The sequence below is a fragment of the Lonchura striata genome, unplaced genomic scaffold (assembly GCF_046129695.1).
Source record: "Lonchura striata isolate bLonStr1 unplaced genomic scaffold, bLonStr1.mat Scaffold_85, whole genome shotgun sequence".
NCBI classification, from domain to species: Eukaryota; Metazoa; Chordata; class Aves; order Passeriformes; family Estrildidae; genus Lonchura; species Lonchura striata.
The window spans coordinates 850,972-871,621 of NW_027461188.1; the positions used below are offsets into that span (position 1 = coordinate 850,972).

At 51.4% G+C, this 20,650-nt stretch overlaps 1 protein-coding gene across 1 annotated transcript; it reads left to right on the forward strand.

Annotated features, from left to right (window-relative positions):
- Positions 1-3,513: 3,513 nt before the first annotated feature.
- On the forward strand, positions 3,514-4,571 carry LOC144248767 (uncharacterized). Its single transcript, XM_077790759.1, is given in 3 exon segments — positions 3,514-3,565; positions 3,752-4,318; positions 4,321-4,571. Coding segments are annotated over 3 exon segments (870 nt in total).
- Positions 4,572-20,650: the final 16,079 nt, after the last annotated feature.

The following is a 20,650-nucleotide window of genomic DNA, read 5'->3' on the forward strand; positions in this document are numbered from 1 at the left end:
CGAGGAGGACGAGTAGGACTACGAGGACGACGAGGAGGACGAGGAGGACGAGGAGGAGGGCCAGGAGGTGGACGAGAATGAGGAGGACGAGGAGGAGGAGGATGAGGAGGACGAGGAGGAGGACGAGGAGGAGGACTAGGACGAGGAGGAGGAGGAGGACGATGACAAGGAGGTGTAGGACGAGGAGGAGAAGGATGAGGATGAGGAAAAGGATGAAGATGCAGAGGGCAAGGAGGATGAGGAGGAGGACGAGGTGGAGGAGGATGAGGATGAGGAGGAGGAGAACGAGGAGGAGGAGGAGGACGAGGAGGAGGAGGATGAGGAGGAGGAGGAGGAGAACGAGGAGGAGGAGGAGGACGAGGAGGAGGACGAGGAGGAAGAGAAGAATGGCGATGATGAGGAGGATGAGGAGGAGGACAATGACAAGGAGGATGAGGAGGTGTAGGAGAAAGGGGAGGAGCAGGAGGAGGAAGAGGAGGAGGAAGACGACAAGGACTAGGGCAAGTATAAGGAAGATGAGGAGGAGGAGGAGAACAAGGAAGAGGAGGAGGCAGAGAAGCATGAAGAGGAGGAATAGGAGGAGGAAGAGAGGACAAGGACAAGGAGGATGATGAGGTTGAGGAGGAGGAGGACAATGAGGAGGAGGAGGAGAAGAAGGGTGAGGACGAGGACGAGTAGGAGAAGGATGAGGATGAGGAAAAGGATGAAGATGCAGAGGACAATGAGGACGAGGAAGAGGAGGAGGAGGAGAAAGAAGATGAACAGGAGGAGGAGGAGGACAAGGAGGAGAATAAAGAGGAGGAGGACAAGGATGTAAATAATGATGGGAGACAAGTCCATTCTATAATGTCAACAAGTCTCAGTTTATTCCAAGCACACATGTACAGTTATACCCGTTATAATGAAGCTCATGCATGTTGCAAAACTTAGGCTCATCATTGGTGTATTAAAAACAGGTCAACCCCGCCTTTGGAGCTTTCTAAGCTTGCTTTGTTTTCCCTTACATTTATCTTTTTGCTGACCATTCTACTGTTGGGAACCAGCTTACCCAAGGACATAAGATATTATTGCTACATCTGCTATTGCTGCACTGTGCAATTTTCAGCTACTGCTTCACTAACTGCACGTAGTCATGTCTTTTCTCACGAAGCCATTCATCCACAAAACTCTCCACATTTCTTATCATTCATGCTGTGACATTCAATAGCCCATTATCAGCAAATGTCTGTCCTGAGGGAGGATTGATTGTGGAAGAGATAAGGAAAAACTGCCCACTTAACACAGGACAACTGCCATACAGATGGCAAATAGAACACATCTTGCTTTTCAGTCTGGGACAGGAGGACACAAACAAAATCAGCTGAGAAGGCGGCACTCTGAAAATCAAATCAGAACTGACAGAAAATGAATGGGACAGAAATCAGTAATTCTGATAGTTTTATTTATTATCAAAATAAATCACACCCACCCAGCCCCAAACAATCCTGACCCCACACCCTCAAATTTGGATCTCACTTCTCCCGATCACCTTCCAACCCCATCTCATCCTGGAGGCTGTGGAATTGAGCAATTTTAGCATGGGACTGAGGTGGCAACCAGCCATTTTGAGGTGGGATTGAGTCACTTTGAGGTGACAGACAAATCCACTTTGGGTTTTGGAGTGCAAAGATATGGAGAATACTACCAGATATCCCCCAAGAACCCACAAATCCTCCAGAATATGTTCCCAAACAGTAAAGTCCACCTCAAATACCTCTTAAATGGTGGGACTTCTGACATCTCTGGTCAATACTCTTTTTAGTAATTTTTCAGGTGTTTTTAAGTGATAAAGACCAGTCAGAAGTAAATTAGGGCCAAACCAAAACCAGAGACCCCTTGAGCATCTCCTGGACACTGGACAAAACAAACTCATCAGAAATCAAATTTAACCCTACATAAAATGCCTTGAGAAAGATTTGCTCTTCCCACAAGTCATTTCTGATGGAAACACAAATAAATCCCAAACATTAATAGACCAACAACAGAAGCAATTCTCTGGCAATTCCAAATTTCATCAGTTCCAGCACAGCTCCAGCTCAGATGCTGGCAGGTTCCAAAAAAAAAAAACCAAACACGGAAATTTGGCCCAATACAGATTATTAAAAGGAAGGGAAAGGTCTGTGTAACTTTCACAAAGGTGACAGGGACCAAGAAAATAATGCTTCTTCCCCCAAAGCCCATGAATTCAGGAGTTATTTGGGAATTTAGCTACTTGAGCTGGGCTTCTTGTAGGATTTAAGTAGCCTTGTGTTTCTCACCTTGGGGTGAATGATCCTTGTCAGTCTTGCTGGTATCATTTGGTCCCTTTCCTCCAGTGATTTTAACAGACTTTTCAAAGAAGGAAAACAAAATATTTTCTTTAAACTGGCCACCCACAAGAGCTATTTTCCTCATAAGTTCTCCCTAAAGTCACTCAGAGGAAGCTGCATCCAAGTTTCCAAAAGTTCCTCCAGAAAGAGCCACAAGCTCCTCAGAGGAGAGAACCATGCTGTTGTCAAAGGCACCTGGGGTCAGACAACAGAGCCCTGAACTCACTGTGCCAAAATAATGTTGCAATCTGGATAATGAAATTGTTAGAGAGATGCCTCTGCCCCAATTAAGGTGCTAACAAGATCAATTCCAAAGTGGATTTTATTGAACAGTAAATGTGAGGTAGAGAGAGATGGAAAGAAAAAGAGAAGAGAGCAAGGGAGTGACAGGGACAGAGATCTCCCCTGGGGCAGGGCAAGTGTGACATTGTCCCCTGTGTGCGTGGCCTTCCCAGGGTGGGGGTTTTACACCTGAGCCAGTTTGAGTAAGGGGGGTGGTGTTCACCCCCCACCCCGAGCAGGGATTGCCTCACTGTTTCAGGTTACAGTGTCAGATGTAATCAAAAGTGTTTTCAGTCCCCATCTCCATAAACTGTTATCAACAGGTGGGGCAGTGTTCTTTATCTCTTCCATGGCTCAGCCCTGATAACGCCCTCCAGGGCCATCTTCTGTTAATGGGCCATTGAGTGTCACTGCAGCACTGATAAAATTACATCATCCCATTGTGGGATGCTCCGCCCAGGGGGAGGAACCAAGAATTCCTGCCTGGATATAATCTCACCATTTGCAACACCACGACCACCTTGCCTACTGGATTCCCAGAGGACAAGAGCTCCATAACCACCACTGGACCTGCAAGGAAGACCAGACCCTTCTACAGGATCACTACTTTGACAGAATCACGTTCATCACTCCAGCTGGACTGCAGCCACCATTTCATCAGACTGCTACCACCACCCTGAGCAACGGGGTGTCCGGTTATATGCTGACTCTGTCAGGTTAAGCCAGTGTTTCTCTATCATTGCCTTGATCTTAATTTTCTTACTCAATTGTGATTCTGGCTTAGACTCTCTCCCTGTTTTGCTTTGATACAGTACAAAACTCACTGTACTCATCCCTTGTTTTCTTCCCAAAACAGGATTTCCCATCCCAAAACCTTCACGAAATGGAGAAGGAGGCTGCGAGGAAGAGGAAGGAGCCCTGGGACGCTGAGGCAGGTGAGGAGGAAGTCAGTGCCCCTTTCCCCCTCTCTCCTGCTCCATCTCCCAGCCCAGCCTGGCCCCCGGCTGCAGGAGAGCCCCGCTGCCGGTGCCCTCCTGCCGGGGATGCACTGGGGGGATCTCCTTGCCCTTCCCTCTGGCACGGAGGCAAATCCCATCCTCTCCTTGTCCTTCCTCCCGCAGATGAGGTGCTGAGGGTGGAGAGCAGAGAGGACAAATCCCCATGGCAGAACCTTGTGGAAGAGGCTGTTTTGAGTGGCTCCATGGTGCAGGAACCCAATGGGAGCTGCACGAGGAGGGGCTGCAAACGCAGATCGAGGGGATCTGAGGAGGAAAGATGCACTCTGGTCCAGGAAGGTGGACAGAGCTTCAGCCAGAGCTCAGGGCTGGTGGTCCCTGAGCAGCTTCATGATGAGGAGAAGCCCCATAAGTGCTCAGAGTGTGGGAAGAGCTTCAGGTCAAACTCCAACCTGATCCAGCACCAGAGGATCCACACTGGGGAGAAGCCCTATGAGTGTGAGGAATGTGGGAAGAGCTTTTTGTCAAATTCCAACATGATCCAGCACAAGAGGATTCACACTGGGGAGAGGCCCTACGAGTGTGGGGAATGTGGGATGAGCTTCAGGCGGATCTCCCACCCGAGCAGCCACAAGAGGATCCACACTGGGGAAAGGCCCTATGAGTGTAGGGAGTGTGGGAAGAGCTTCAGGCAGTGTGGTGCCCTGATTGTCCACCAGAAGATCCACACTGGGGGCGACCCTACGAGTGTTCCAAGTGTGGGAAGGGGTTTCAGACTCGCTCCTATCTCCTCTTGCACTATCGAGCTCATACAGATGAGAGGCCCTTCCGCTGCCCTGACTGCGGGAAAGGATTCAAGCACAACTCCTCCCTTGTCAGGCACCGGCGCATCCACACTGGTGAGAGGCCCTACGGGTGTCCCCAGTGTGGGAAGAGCTTCACCCAGAGCTCTCACTTGACCAAACACCAACAGAGGTACCAGTAACGGAAGCCCCAAGAGTGTCCCGCCTGCAGGAAGAGCTTCGTGCTCTGCTCCAGCTCCATCCCCCACTGCAGGACCCACATTGGGCACAGGTCTGGTGACCCACATTCCCTGTGATCAATGTTGGGAACACACCTGACTGGTTATCCTTTTGGTTTGGCCCTAATTTTCCTCTGATTCATCTTTATTCTTCAAACACAGCCAAAACAGGGTTAAATTAAAGAAACTGATCAAAAATATCTGAAGTGTCACCATTTCACAGGAGTTTTAGGGGGAATTTAGGATTTAGGGACGCATTCTGTGTGGAGTGCCCCTGTTGCTAAGAGGCAGGAGTTTGATCTCACCCTTCTTGTGTTGCCAATAATTCCTCCCTTGACCCAAACCCAAACTCCACCCCTGGGATACCCTATACAAATCCCATGGCTCTGCATTTGCCCTGTCTTTCGGTGATAAGAAATGGATTTTGGAGTTTTGTGAAACCAAGATACATCTCATTTGTTCCTGCCGCCAGCAGCTGCACTCACCCTGGACACCATGAACTCAACTTCTGGAGGATTTGTGGGTTCTGGGGTGATTTTGGGCAGTGTTCTCCATCTCTTTGCATTTCAAAAGCCAAGAGGGATGAATTTGTCACCACAAAACCACTCAATCCCACTGAAAATAACTGGATTTTAAACTATAAAGGCACAATCCCACCTCAAATTGCTTGTTCCCCCTCAAAAAAACCCTCAATCCCACACAAAGCTCACTCGATTCCACAGCTGACCGGGTGGGATGGGGTTGGGAGGAGATTGGGAGAATTGTGATCCCAGTTTGGAGTGGAGAGATTGGGATTGTGTGGGGCTGGGTGGTTGGGATGTATCTGATAGTGAATAAAACTTTCAGAGTTAATGATGTTTGTCCCATTCATTTTCAGTCAGTTATGTTTGCAGAGTGGCTCCTTCTCAGCTGTTTAAATTCCTATAAAAATCCTTTTTAAAAAATAATCTAACCCAAATAATCCAAAAACCAATATCCATATAAAACCACCCATCTGCAATTATATTTTTATAAATAATTTTAATTTTTTTAGAGTACTTAAGGGTGTTATTAAATTTTAATTGTTTGGTTAAATTGTATGAGACATTATAGTGGTGTTTGGTTTCGTGTTTAGTATATTTGTAGTATGAATTGTTTTACTCAGGTGTGTTCGAGTGTATGTTTAGATTGGCCGGTGCTGTGAGAGGCGCTGGGCTCTGCCTGGCAACTGATGAGTCAGAGCCGTCCCGGGCGCTGATTGGCTGAAAATCGCCAGGCGGGACCAGCGCCGAGTTCCTGCCTGGGAACTGAATCGTCATCAACGCCGCGCGCTCTGATTGGCCAGGATCTGCTTCGGGGCGGGGCCGGGAGGAACTGGGGACCCCCAGGAGCCCCCCGGGTTTGGGGGTTTCCATCCCCCCTCGGCCCCCGGGGCGGCCTTGGGGCCACCCCAACACCCCAAAATGGGGAGGGTCCCCGGAGCCGCTTGGAAGTCCCAAAAATGGGCTGGAAGCGGCAGGAGCCGCCCCAAGAAGGGATTGAAGGGTCCGGTCCGGGAATGGCTCCGATCCGGATTGGGGCGGGCTGGGATTGAGGGAGGGTCCGGTCAGCGGCTGCGGAGGGGCTGGGATTGGGGAGGGGTCCGGGATTGAGGGGATGGGTCCATTCCGGGACTGGGGCAGGATCGCTCCCTGGGGGTGGGCTCCATTATTGAGTCAGGGTCTCTCCCCTTCCCGATCCCAATCCCGTTCCCTGATCCTGTTCCCGATCCCAATCCCATTCCCATTTCTGTTCCCGTTCCCGGGCCAGTTCCCGATCTCATTCCCAACCCCATTACACTCCCATTCCCGATCCCGATCCCATTCCCGTTCCTGTTCTCGATCCCGATCCCACCGCTGTTTCCAGGGAATGGCTCCTATCCCTACCCCGACCCCAAACCCGGGGGGTCAAACATTGGGGTCAAACACCCCGAATCCTAACACTGGGAGGGGGGAGGTCAAACAGCCCCAAACCCAAACTCTGGGATGTCAACCTCCCCCCTGCCCCAAACCCCAAATTTTAGGATCAAACCCCCCAAATCCCAGATCCTGGGGTGTCAAACCCTCCCCAATTCCCAAACGTTGGCATTAAACCCTCCTGACCTGAAATCCTGGGTTTCAAAATATTTGGGGTGTCCAACACCCCCAATTCCCAAAGTCTGGGGTCAAATACCTCCAAAGCCCAAATCCTGATGTGTCAAACACCCCCAGCCCCCAAAGTTTGGGGTTAAAACCCCCAATCTCCGACTCCTGGGGATTGAAATATCTGGGTTGTTCAATCCTCCTCTTCTCCAAAGGTTGGGGTCAAACCCCTCAATTCCCAAACTTTGGGGTCAACCCCCCCCCAATCCCAAACCCTGGGGTGTCACATGCCCCTGATCTCCCCCACTTTGGGGTTAAATCCCCCCAAATCAGTTGGTCAATCCCCCCAGTTTCCAAATTTTTGGGTCTAACCCCCCAAACCCCAAATCCTGGAGGTTGAAACACCTGGGTTGTCCAACCACCCCGATCCCAACGTTTGGGAGTGAAACCGCCTGATCCCCAAATCTTGGGGAAAAAAAACAAAATCCCAAACCCTGGGGTGTCAAACTCCCCCAGTTCCCAAAGTTTGGGGTCAAAAACTCCCAAAGCCCGAGGTGTCAAACCCCCCTAAACCCCAAATTTTAGGATCAATCCTCCCAGTCCCCAAAGTTTGGGGTCATGACCCCCCCCAAATCCACTCCAGCCCTGGGGGACACAGTGGGGTTTGTTTGGGGTTATTTGGGGTTTGTTTGGGGTTATTTGGGGTTTGTTTGGGGTTATTTGGGGTTTGTTTGGGGTTATTTGGGGCAGCTCCAGGTGCAATGTCTGCAGAAAGACCCTGGGTACAACACTGGGAAAGAAAGGGGAATGGGTGGGAATTGGGGGATTCAGGATGGGGAAAGATCCTGGGTGGGAAAAGGGGATCTAGGGTGGACAGGGAAGGATTTGGGTTGGGAAAGGGGGATTTGGGATGGGGAAAGGGGAATGAGGTGGGGAATTGGGGTGGAAAAGGGAGATTTTGGTATTGGAAAAGGAATTTGAGGACAGACAAAGGATGTGGGGAGAAAAAAAGGAGAATTTGTCATGGGAAAAGGAGGATTTAGGTTGGGAAAAGAAGGATTTGGGGTCAAAAAAACATTAGGGATTAAAAGTGATTTTGGAGTTAAAAAAAGGAGGATTTGGGATAAAAAATGAGGATTTGGGCTGAGTTGAGCTGAGTTTACCTGGGAGAGTAGGGGCATGCAGGGGGTTTGGGGCAGGGTCAGGACCATTTTTGGGGCAGTTTTCTGGGATTTTGGAGTATTTTCTTGGGATTTGGTGGCAGGTCTATGAGATTTGGGTGCAATTTTATGGGATTTAGGGTGTTTAGGGGTGGTTTTGAGGGATTTTTGGGTGTTCCTATGGGATTTGGGAGCACTTTTATGGGATTTCAGGGGTTTCTATGGGATTTTGGGGTGCTTTGAGGGATTTCAGGGTATTTCTATGGGATTTTTAGGTGGTCTGGAGGGACTGCAGGGTGTTTCCATGGGATTTTGGGGCAACTTGAAGGCATTTGAGGTGTTTTGGGGCAGATTTATGGCATTCAGGTGCAGCTTTGAAGAATTTCAGGGTGGTTTGGAGGGATTTCAAGGCATTCCTCTGAGATTACAGGGTGGTTTGGAGGGATTTGGGGTGTTTGGGGGCAGATTTTGGTTATTTAGTGGTGGGTTTGAGGCAGTTTTTGAGGGGTATTTCAGGCCCATTTTGGGGGGTTTGGGGTTATTTTGGTGGGGTTTGGGGTGTTCTGGGTCACTTTTTGGCGAAGGAGATCTCCATGGGTGGCTCTGGGTGATGCTGGAGCCCTGCAGGGCCTCGCGGGCGGCGCCCACCTGCACCTCGGTGTCCAACTGCAGCGAGGCGATGTCGCGGTGCCCGGGCACCAGCGCAGCTCCTGGAACCCCGGGAACCTGGGATGGGAACGGGGCCAGGAGAGCCCGGAACACCCGGGAACCTTCCCTAGACACCCGGGAACCTTCCCTAGACACCCGGGAACCTTCCCCAGACACCCGGGAACCTTCCCCAGACACCCGGGAACCTTCCCCAGACACCCGGGAACCTTCCCCAGACACCCGGGAATGTTCCCCAGACACCCAGGAATGTTCCCCAGACACCCGGGAACCTTCCCCAGACACCCGGGAATGTTCCCCAGACACCCAAGAATGTTCCCCAGGCACCCGGGAATGTTCCCCAGACACCCGGGAACCTTCCCCAGACACCCCGGGAACCTCCCCCATACACCCCGGGAATGTTCCCCAGACACCCAGGAATGTTCCCCAGACACCCGGGAATATCCCCCAAAATCAAGAAATGCTCAAAAAAAAAAAAAAAAAATCCTAAACATTTCCCCCAGAAATTCAGAAATGTTCCCCAAAGAAATCCAGAAATGTTCCTCAAAAAACTCCTGAAATATTCTCAAAAAACTAGGAAATTTACCCAGAAAATCCAGAAACATTTCTCCCCAAATCCAAACCCAACCCTGTTCCCCATCCGGAATAATTTCCAAACAATACAGAAACATTCCAAAAAAATCCAGAAATTCCCCCTCAAAAAAATCCAAAAATCCCTCCCCAAAAAACCAGAAACTCCCCCACCAAAAAAATTCAGAAATTCCCCCCTAAAAAATCCAGAAATTCATCCCCAAAAATCCAGAAATTTCCCACCAAAACTCCAAATTATTCCTCCCTAAGAAGTCCAGAATTTCCTCCCACTCAAATTTGTTATTTTCCTCAAAAAACTCAGAAATTTCCTCCTAAAAATCCAGACATTCCCCCCCAAAATTCCAATATTGTCCAAAAAAAATCCAGCCCCAAGCCCCCTCAGCCTCTCACCCCCCAAGCCCCAAAATCCCGCAGTGCCCCAAAGCCCGGCCGGAATGCCGGAATGCCGGGATTGCCCCAGATCTCCCTGGCTGAGGAGCAGGGGGAGCATCAGCTCCTGGGGCTGCTCAGGGAGCTGGGCAGGAACAGGATGTGCTTCGGGGCTTTGCCACAGCTGGGGGAACCGGGAGACAAACCCCAAAAGCTGCCCCAGAGCTGCCCAAAGTCACTCTGGATACGCAACACAAAATCTGCCCAAAATCCCAAGAGAAAACACCAAAATCCCAACAAAATCCTGAAAAAAACCACAAAAAAATACCCCACCGAAATATTAATAATTAAAAAAAACTCACAAAAATCTCCCCAAAATCCCCCACAAAAATATCACCAAAATCCCATAAAATCCCCAAAAAAACTACCCAAAATCCAGCAAAAATCTCCCAAAAAATACTCCCAAAACCCCACCAAAATCCAATAAAAATCACTCAAAATCCTCACAAAAAATCCCACCAAAAATACCATTAAAATCACATAAAAATTCCACCATAGAATCCTCGAAAATGCCAGAAAATCCACACAAAATCCCAGGAAAATCTCCACAAAAATTCCATCCAAAAGCCCACAAAACTCACCCCAAAACTCCTCACAAAAATCACCCCAAGGCTCATAGAAATCCCTCAAAATCCCCATAAAAAATTGCCCTCAAAATCCCCAGAAATCCCACAGAAAAATACCTCAAAAAGTCCCACTAAATTCCCATGAAAATCCCACAGAATCCACACAGAAAAAAACTGTACAAAAATGCCCCCAAAAGTTCCCCAATCACACAAAATCCACACAAAAAAATCCCACCAAATCACCCAAAATATCCCACCAAAATTTCCCCAAAACCCCCGCAAAATCCACACCAAATCCACTCAAAAAATTCGCACCAAAATCCCACCAAGCCCCTCTCAATTCCCCCAAAAATGCCCCCAAGTCCCTTCACATCCCACCCAAAGCCCGAGGAAATGCACCCAAAAAATCCCCACGAAAACTTCCCTCAAAATCCCAGCCAAACCTCCCAGGAGCAGCCCAAGAATCCCGCAGAGATCGCTGCGAGTGCCCGAATCGCCCGGGACAATCGCCGAGCCATCCCCGCCCGGCCCCGCGCTCCGGCCCCGCTCTCTGTGGGGCCGGGGCCTCTCCCCCCTTGGCTCTGCGCTGGTCCCGTTCGCGCTCCGCTCCCGCTCCCGCCCCACCAGCGCTCCCTGCCCTGGGCCGCGCTGGCCGAGCCCGGCCGGGCGCGCTGGATCCGCTGGGACGGCGCATCCCGGCCCCGGCCCCGGCCCCGCGGGGCTCCCGGGGCAGCTCCGGCCGGGATGCGGCACTGCCGCGGGGCTTTGGGCTTTCCCGGCGCTGCCCGGCGGCTCCCGGGGATCTGCGGCTTCCCGAGGGACTCGGGGAGCTTCCAGAGGGGACCTGGGCTGGCTCCGGGGGGATTTGGGATCAGTCCGGGGGGAGCTGGGGACGGCTCGGGGGGTTTGGGGTTGTTCCCGAGGATTTTGGGGGGATCTGAGAGAGGTTCCAGAGGGGATCTGGGGCTTTCTGAGGGGTCTGGGGGAATTCAGAGGGGATCTGGGGAGGATTTGGGGCTTTGTGAGGGATCTGGGGGAATTCCCAGGGATTTGGGGCAGTTCCAAGAGGGATTTTGGGGTTTTCCAAGGGATTTTCTACAGTTCTCAGGGATTTGGGGAGGCTCCAGAAGGGATCTGGGGCAGTTCCAAGAGCAATCAGGGACGTTTTTGAGAGATTTTGGCAAGTCCTAGAAGGAATTTGGGGAATTTCAGCAGGATTTTGGGGGAGTTTAGAGGAATTTGGGAGGTTCCAACAGGGGTCTGGGGTCATTCCCAGGGGATTGGGAGTGGATTTCTGGCTGGATTTCTGTTTCTTCCCCGGATTTCAGGCTTTTCCCCAAAATTTCCTGTTTTCCCAAGGATCTGTGGATTTTCCCCTGGATTTGGATCTCACCGTGGGCTAGAAGGGGAAGGTTTAGGAGATTCAGGGTGAATTCTGGGGGGTTCCTGGCTGGATTTGGGTGTTTCCCACGTGAACTTGGGTGGGTTCCCAATTGAATGTTGTGCTTTTTTCCCAGAATTTCAGGATTGTTCCCAAAATTTGGGTATTTTTCTGAAGATTCTGCTGTTACCACGGGTTTGTCCCAGAAGGGGAAGCTTTGGGGAGTTTTAGGGTGGATTTTAGGGATAATTGAGGCTGGATTTGGTTTTTTTCCCAAGGATTTTGGAGTTTTTCCCAGAAATTCAGGATTGTTCCCAAAATTGCAGGACTTCTACTCTGATTTCTCTCTCACCATGGGCTTGTGGTAGAAGGGGAAGGTTTGGGGGGCTCCTGGTTGGAATATGGGGATATTTGAGGCTGCATTTTGAGTTTTTCTCCCAGGAATTCAGGATTTCTCCCAGAATTTCAGGATTTTTTCCCAAAATGTCAGGATTTTGCCAGGGATTTGGATCTCACCATGGACTTCTCATAGGAGGGGAAGCTTTAGGAGGTTCCTGGTTGGATTTAGGGGGTGTTCCCAATTCGATTTCAAGGATTCTTGATGGGATTTTGGGGGGAATCCTGGTTGGGTTTGGTATTTTTCCCTCAGGATTTTGGTTTTTTTCCCCTGAGAATTCCAGGATTTTCCCCCAGCATTTCTGTCTCACCACAGGCTTGTCATAGAAGGGGAAGCTCTGGGCTGCCCAGGGTGCATTTGGAGGGATTCCAAGTTTGATTTTGGGAATATCTGAGGCCAGAGTTTGGCGGGTTTTCCCCAGCATTCCAGTTCTTTCCCCAGTGCCAGAACTCCCCCAGTCGCTGTCTCCCCACGGGTTGGCCGCAGGAGGGGAAGCCCTGCAGGGAGCGCAGGGCGTTGGTGGCGCTGCTCATCTCCCTGAAGGTGAGGAAGGCCTGGCCCCGCAGGCCGAGACTGCGCCGCGCCAAAATGTCCAAAATCTGCCCAAACGGCGAGGAAACGGCGCAGAGGGACTTCTCCAGCTCGGGGACACCCAGGGGACAGCCTGAGCCCCTGGGGACACCCAGGGACACTCTCGGACCCCCAGGACCCCCCAGCCCCCCCGTCCTCCTGGATCTCCTGGTTCAGCTGCTGATGGAGACGCTGGGCTGGGGCCGGGGGTCCTGCACCGCCAGGGCCGGGACCCCTCTGTGGGGACAGGGGGGCTTCAGGGGCGTCTGGGGGCTGCGACCCCTTCACCCCCTGGCACCCCTTTAGGTGTCCCCAGAGCCCCAAATCCACCCAGACCCACCTAAACCCCCCAGGTACCCTCAGATCCCCCCACTTTACCCCAAAATTGACCCCAGACCCACCTGAGACCGCCCAAATCCTATTGGACCCCCCCAAATCCCCCTAACACCCCTGAATCCTGCCTAAACCCTATGAAATCCCCTCAGACCCCCCCAAATTCCCTCAGATCCCCTCAGAACCCCCCAATTCCTCTTACAACCCCCCCAAAATCCCCTCAGATCCTCCAATGCCCCTCAGATCTTCCTAAACCCACCTGAGAACGCTCCAGACCCTCTCAAGCTCCCCCCTAAGCTCCCTAAACCCCCCCAGACCCACCAAAGCCCCCTCAGACCCCCGCATTGCCCCCAAACCCACCGCACACCCCCTATTTCCCGTCAATCCCCCCCAAAATCCCCAATTTCTCCCCAGACCCGCCCCAAACCCCCCCAGCTCCCCCCGGCCCCCCCTCAACTCCTCCTCAGCCGCGCTCTCCTCACAGTTTCCCGCCTCCACCACGCGCGCGGGCTCCCCAGCCAATAGCGGCGCGCCCCGTGCCGAACCGACCAATCAGCGCGCGGCTCCCTCAGCAGCGCCCGCCTCCCCGCGCCGCGGCAGCCAATCAGAGGGAGCCGGGAGCGGGCTCGGGCGGGCCCTGCGGGCGGCGCTGCCAGAGCGGGGGAGGCGCTGGGAGAGGCCGGAGCTGCGGGAGCGGCTGGGGCGGCGCTGCTGGGGAGGGGGGTCCGCACAGGGTCTGGGGCTGGGGCTGGGGGGGCTGGGGAGGGGCTGGGGGGATCGGGGCCTTTGGGGAGGGATCCGGGGGGAGTTTCGGGAGGGGTCTGGGGGGTCCTGGAGGGGTTTTGGGAGGGGTCTTGGGGGTGCTGGGGGAGGGGTCTTGGGGGGGTCTTATGAGGTCTGGGGTGGGTCCTCAGAGGTTTTGGAGGGGGGGTCTGGGGGGGTCCTGGAAGGGTCCTGGGTGGGGTCTTTGGAAGGGTCTGCGTGGGTCTCAGGGGACATCCTGGGCTGGGCTCGATTGGGGTCTGGGGCTCTCAGGGGGTCCTGGGCCAACCTTGGGGGTCTCTGGGTGGGTTTTCAGTTCCTGGAGGGGGTCCTGGGGAGATTTGGGGGTCCCGGGGGGTCCCAGGCCCAGCCTGAGCCGGGGTCTGGGGGTTTGGGGGAGGAGCACAACAGGGTTTCCCCCTGCCCCGATTTTGGGGGTCTCCCATGGTGCCCCCTCCCCAAAAAGCTCCGAGGGCCCCTGAAGTGGCTCCTGTTCCACCGGGCGGTGCCCCTGACCCAGGACAGCCCCCAGTGAGTCTGGCGGGCTCTGGGGGCGTTTTGGGGGATTTTGATGGGGTTATTGGGCTTTGGAGGATTTTGTTGGGAGTTTAGGGGGAATTATTGGGTTTTTGGAGAGAATTACTGGGTTTTGTGGCAGTTACAGGATTTTTCGGGGTTTTGTGGCTTTGGGGACATTGGATTTTGAGGGATTTTTTTTAGGGATTTGGGGATGTTTTTTGGAGGCTTTATTGAAGTTTTTGAGAGTTTTTTTGAATTGTGGTGGGTTTCACTGGGATTTTATTGGATTCTTTATGGTTTTGGAGAGTTTTATTGGGATTTTGGGGTGTTTAAGAAGAATTTTGGGGGGGCTTTGCAGTTGTCCCAGGGTGTGGGGAAGGGCTGAGAGGCACCAAAATCTCCTTTAAACCCCTGAAAGTCCCAATAAAACTCACAAAATCCCAATTAAATCTCACAAAAACCTCATTAGAACACCCCAGAATTCCAATAAAAGCCCACAAAATCCCAAATAAACCCCACAAATCCCCCCCAAAAATGTACTCAAAACCACAAGAAAATCCCCCCAACACCCAAAGAAATCCTTGCAACTCCCAAAAACCCCACAAAATCCCCCAAAATCCCGCCACAAAAAAAAAAAAAACAAACAAAACCAAAAACCAAATCCCAAAAGAATGCCATTAAATTTCCCAAAAATTCCAATAAAATGCCCAAAATTCCAGAGTTCCACAAAATATTTAGTTATTACAAAATACACACACCAGCACTGTGAGCTGCCCCCTCCACATACTCAGTTACACCAGAGCCAGGTTTTTTTTGGCCAATGCCTCATTTACAATCCAATACATGTGGCTGGTCTGGAGATGGGCTGTCCCAAAAGGCGATTCTGGAACACCTGGGAGCTGATCATGCTGGTAGCGACCCAAGATTGGGATCGCTGGAGTCCTCCGGGCTGATACATCTGAATGCCACGGTTCCCATAACCTCATCAGGAAAAACTGTCCACACCTGGACCTGGATTGTTCAACCCTGGCTCAGAGAAAATAACTTTATGACTATGTGTGACTCTGAATAGAAAGAAAAGGCAGATGACTGAAATCCTGGCCTCGGGCAGAAAATTTCCTATAAGAACTGGCGGGTCCAGGAGGGTGGTGTGTGTGTCCAGGGGAACCTCTGCCGAGAGGCTCCTTCCTGTCACGCACCCAGCGCCGAACCCGGGCTCAGTGCTGTCCTTTTCCTTGTGGCTGGCTCAGAGAGAATTCATTCCTAAATATATTTTATATTATTTCATTTTTAATTTGGCTGGACTAATTTTCATTTATAAAAGGGGAAAGGGGACTGTGGGGAGAACAGAGAACATCTAAACAACAAATCACAATAACATAATTCTACATCAATAAAGCTTCTCTTAAGATACACACAATATTTATCCCTTAATTGCGAGAGCCAATAATCTCATTATCTATCTATTACAGTTTGGATGGAGGCCAGAACTAACACCTTGCAGAAGGAAAAGAGGGTACAAAGGTCCCTGCAGTCCCCTGGCCTGGTACCCCAGCCAGTGGGGAAAGGAAGAGGGCAGCATGTGGCCAGGAGTTTAAAAGGGGGCTGTGTCCTCCAAGACTTTGGGAGAGAAAACCCCAGCAGCAGATGTCCCCATGGACTCTCTCCCTTTATTCAAATAAAGATGCAGGGCTCCTCTGGCTCCCTTATGGACACTGGCTTTTCACAGCGTGGTTTGTATGCACACCCATTTCCTTGTATCAGAGTATCACCAGCCTGCAGTGACTCCCTGCCACTCTGGTCTGCAGGAGAAATTGAACTAATACTAAGAACTTTGCAAATGGAGACCAATGAACATTAAACAAATGGCCTTCTGTTGGTTTTGGACTGTAAAAGGTTTGGGCAAAATCTTGTAAAACTCAGGTGTCATGGGATGATTTTCTCAGCCTACCCATGCTATGTGTGGTTGAAATAATTTCTGTTGTACATTCTTGATGCGCCTATCCCTCACAGCCCCCATATCACCAGGCTGGCCCAGATATACGGGGGCCTTGAGGGAAGGCGCGTCAGGAGTTGGGCAAAGATTCCAAAGAGGCTTCAATTCCCCTGCTGTGGTTGTCCAAGCTGTTTATTCCATGAGACGAAGTGGAAAAGAGAGAGGACCAGGAAGGGACAAGGCCTCATCTATGCTCAGAACAGGGAAGGCCCTTTGGCCCTTCGCCAACCCCGTTGGGGCAGGAAGGAGGGGACCAAACTATCAGATCCCAGTCACAGGGGTCCCTGGAAAGGGAAAAAGCATAGACCGAGAGCAATGCAACACATGGTGGCCAGAACAACATCGTAGCCAGAATAAATGCCTTGATTCTCTGACAATAAAATGTTGACAGAGGGCTTTTTTTATCTTGAGGTTTCAGTGACATCTGGACATGCCAAGCCCAGCACAGTGGGAAAGGGCCCATAGCAGCCTCATTCCCCCATGGCAGCCTCATTGTCCCACTGTTGCTTTCCTAGAGGAAGGAATGGCTCCCTGGCAGCCTCTGCTGCAGGAAGGAAGGCGATGCCAGGCACAGGCACGGGCACAGGAGGTGATTGCTGTGCCGGGCTCAGCCGGGCTCAGCCCTCGGCGGGGCTGTGTGGCAGCAGCTCTTCCCCCAGGCCCTGCCCTTGCACGGCCCGGCAGCAGCCAAAGCTGGAGGCGCCTGGGCTTCCGGGCCTCTGGAGCTCGTTGCCAGCCCCGGGGAATCGGGACTCTGCACCAACGTCCCTCCCGCTGCAGCTGCTCCCGCAGCCGCCCTGAGTGCCCAGAGGCCCCGGGCACAGGAGCAGCCCCGAGCGGGAGCCCTGCTGCCAGCCCAGGGCCAGAGCCAGCCCTGGCTCCCGGCTGGGCAGGGGCTGCACTGGCTCCTGACAGGGCCTGGCTCTGTCCCCTGGGGTGGGGGAGCTGTCCCAGGGCAGGGAGGGCCAGGGCTGGCAGGGGCTGCTCAGGGATGGGTTTGGCCCCTGTCCCTCCAAGCAGCCACGGCCCAAGCAGCTGCGCTGGCCCCGGGCTCTCCTCCCAGCCTGCTGGGCTGTGTTGGGTGGCAGGGAGCTGCCTAGAGCCGTCCCCTGCTCGCCGGGGCCTCGAGGGGCAGCTGTGCAGCTGGGCCAAGGTGTGCCAGCTGCTCCAGCCCTGCTGGGGATCCCTGCCAGCTCTGGGCCCTGCTGTGCACGAGGGTCCCTGTTGCAGTGTGATTTCATGGTTTAACCCTGAACCCTGGGTTTCTCCCCTGATCATTTCCTCCCAGGTGTGTCAATCACTCCTCCTTTCCCCACCCTGACCCCTGCCAAGCACTGTCTGTCACTTCTGGAATTCCAGAAGGGCATTGAGTGATTGGGCAGATTCAAAAGATGTCCTCTACCCCTTGGGACTTTGGACCATCCAGGTGTCCTTTGTCCCCTGAGACCTCCTCTCCTGTTCCTGGTTGTTGGGCTCCCTTACCCCTTCCCTCCTCCCCTCCCCCAGGTAAAAGAGACAGCAACTATGGGCAAGCACATTTCTCTCCCTCTCAGTATTTTTCATAGATGTGCACAGAGAGAAATGAAAGAGAAAACAATTTCTATTTCTGCTCCTTGTTTTTTTTATGTGGAATGTGTTTGGAGAATTGTTTACCTGGAGTGACTGCTTGATTGGATTCTGGTGAGGATCGTTTGAGCCTGATGGCCAATCCAATCCAATCCAATCCAATCCAATCCAATCCAATCCAATCCAATCCAATCCACTCCAATCCAGTCCACATGTGTCTGGACTCTCGAGAGAGGGTCACAAGTTGTGTTAGAGTTAGGAAAAGGAGTATGTAGTTTTAGTCTCTTCCTTTTTATATGGTATTGTTATAAATGAAAATTTATTCATCCAAATTAAAAATAAAAATAATTTTATTAGCGGTCAAATTCTATCTAGCCAGCCATGGAAAAAACCCAAAACAACACAGTGCCGAGCCCAGGTATCGACCCTGGGTGTGCAACAAGGAGTTAGCCTCAGGAGAGGTTTTTCCCCTATGCCCACACACCTCCATCCTGGTACAAGCAGATTTTATGGGGAAAATTCTGCCTGAGGCCAAGATTTCAGCAATCAGTCTTTTGTTCCATTCAGAGTCCATAGGTTAATAAGATTTTCTTTTTTAGTGATGAGGAAGAACAATTCAGTGTCCGGAGTTGTTGAATCCCTTGATGAAATTTACAGGAGCGCTGCATTCACATGTATGTGCCCGAGGATTTCCATTACATCCATCCCGGATCATTCAGGCGATGATCAGCACCTGGGGTCCCGTATCTCTCCAGACATGGCTCATCTCCTGGCCGAGCTGCACCTTCTTACTTGTAAATCAGTTTCCAATATACACCCTGTCTCGCCTGCGAGGGTGGAGGGGGGGATAATACAAACGAGCATAATCTAACAAGCATCCAATATTACACATTTCATTCAAGGAATGGCGCAAATCATGTTTACTACACATAACAGCATATTAATGTATATTAGCCACAGTTATAATAAAGAAATCAGTCAGCCTTCTGAATTGAGTCAGACATTGTCATTTCTTCCCATTGGGTTCACCTGCATTTACAATAAGCAACTATGCAGTCGGGGAGTTCTGTTGGAGCAGTTGCTGGATTCAGAGTCCCGCAGGCCAGAATAAAAGCTCTGGATTAAAACCCTCCATCAGAACTGACTCTTTTCCTTCATTTTCACTTTAAAAGCTTCTCCAGCAGATAGAATCCTGAGGGAACGGACCCTCTATGAGAGGAAGCTCCATCCCGCCGCCACCAGAGCTCTGGCATGCCTGGATTTGTCTCCTTGTGCCCAGCTGAAACATCCAGCTAGCCAAAAGTGTCTCTGGGGTGAGAGACCACAGTTGCCGCTATTTGGATCAGCCGAAGGGGCCAGAATAGCCAAGGCATGTCCCATCCTCATTATTGGCAATACCAATAGGTCCCAGTGTGCCACTGGCAGCTGGGGCCTCAGCCACCTCCTCTCTCCACAGCAGCGCCTGTGCAGCCTCACAAGATTGGACAAAATCTTCACTTGCAGAGACCTGTACCTGCCATCAGCCATCCCCAAGCCAGGTTCCAAGATCTCGTCCACAGCTGCATTATCAGCTTGTGTCTGGGGCATGGTGACACCACCCAGAACAGGACCCTCTGTCCCCGAAGGTGCTGGCCCTGGTGTCTGGCCAGGACTGAAGGGAGGCCCCTCCTGCCAGGGAAGGGCTTGAGCAACATCTTTGGGCTTCAGCTCAGGTGGTGCTACCACCAGCACTGGCGGAGCTGCTTGTCTGGCACAGCCAGGGGTGGGCAGGCAGCGGCTGGGCAGGGGCTCCTGGGACACCATGTTTTGGCTTTGCTTTTCATTTTAGAAATTACAAATTTTTAGAAAGAAAACCCCAAAAATTTCTTCAGTTTTTCCATAGTACTTTAAGAATTTTCAAAGTAGTTTTAAAATTTAGAAAAACTTAGAACATTTTTACACTTCTAGAGTAAAAATTAGAATTACATTTAATTGGTCATATTTACTCTGGGAAGAACTGAGACAACCCATGGCACCTAGTCTACTGGAGAGGCTCTTTTCCCACTGCAGATTTGTACCTAGCCACAACAACTAATGTAAAACCTTTTCCCTGATGTTTTCCAGGATTTCTGACAAGCTCGCCTCTTAATCTTCAGAGGCAAACTTTGAGCACAGTGGGAATCTCCTGCTGTGCAGGTAGGGCTCCTCTTTTTATCTTGGTTTAGGGCAAATTTGGGAGATGACCTCCAAAGGGGTTCCTGAGAAAACAGCAGCCCTGCCCCCAGCTAGTTTGGGAAAAATATTTTTTTTTGAGAAAAGTGGAAAAAACCTCTATATTTAACAGGCAAAGCATTCACCATCAGGAAAAAAAAAAAAAAAAAAAAAAAAAGAACATTATTAAACAATAAAACCTCTCGCCACATAGAAGAAATTACAAACTCAGAAAGTCCCCTCTGTGGGCTGTGGCTCTGCAAACTCATTCTGTTATCAGTCCCTCTGGCCCTGGAAATGCCGCAGCCCAGGCCCAGCCTGGTGGGCCACAGGTGTGAGCTGCTGGGGCTCTTCTGGGTGTTCAGTCCAGAGCAGGTTTAAACAGTTCCATGAAAAAAGAAAAATCACAGTCCAGAGAAATTCCCTTCCTCAGCTAGCTAAATACTAACTAAAAAGCAAAGGAGAGCTCTATCCTGCTGTCTTGTCTGTCTGCAGACAGCAGAGTCCAGGAGAAGGATGTGGGGGAGCAAGTGCAGTTTCTGACAATAAACTCTGCGCTTCTTCTTGCCTCCCCCTTCACTCTTGGAACCAGTTTTAAAGGTGCAAAACTTATTTCTGGGCTGAACTGACAAATGGGGATATAAGCATCATAAAGGCACCCAGGGACAGTGTCCCAGCTGCAACTGGGGCCTCAGCTACCTCCTCTCTCAGCAACTGCTCCTCTGAATGGGGCAAAGAATTCCAAGAACGGCCAAACAACTCAGTCAGGGACACATCTGCCCACATTTCCCATCTCCATGCCCATGCCTGATGTCCCT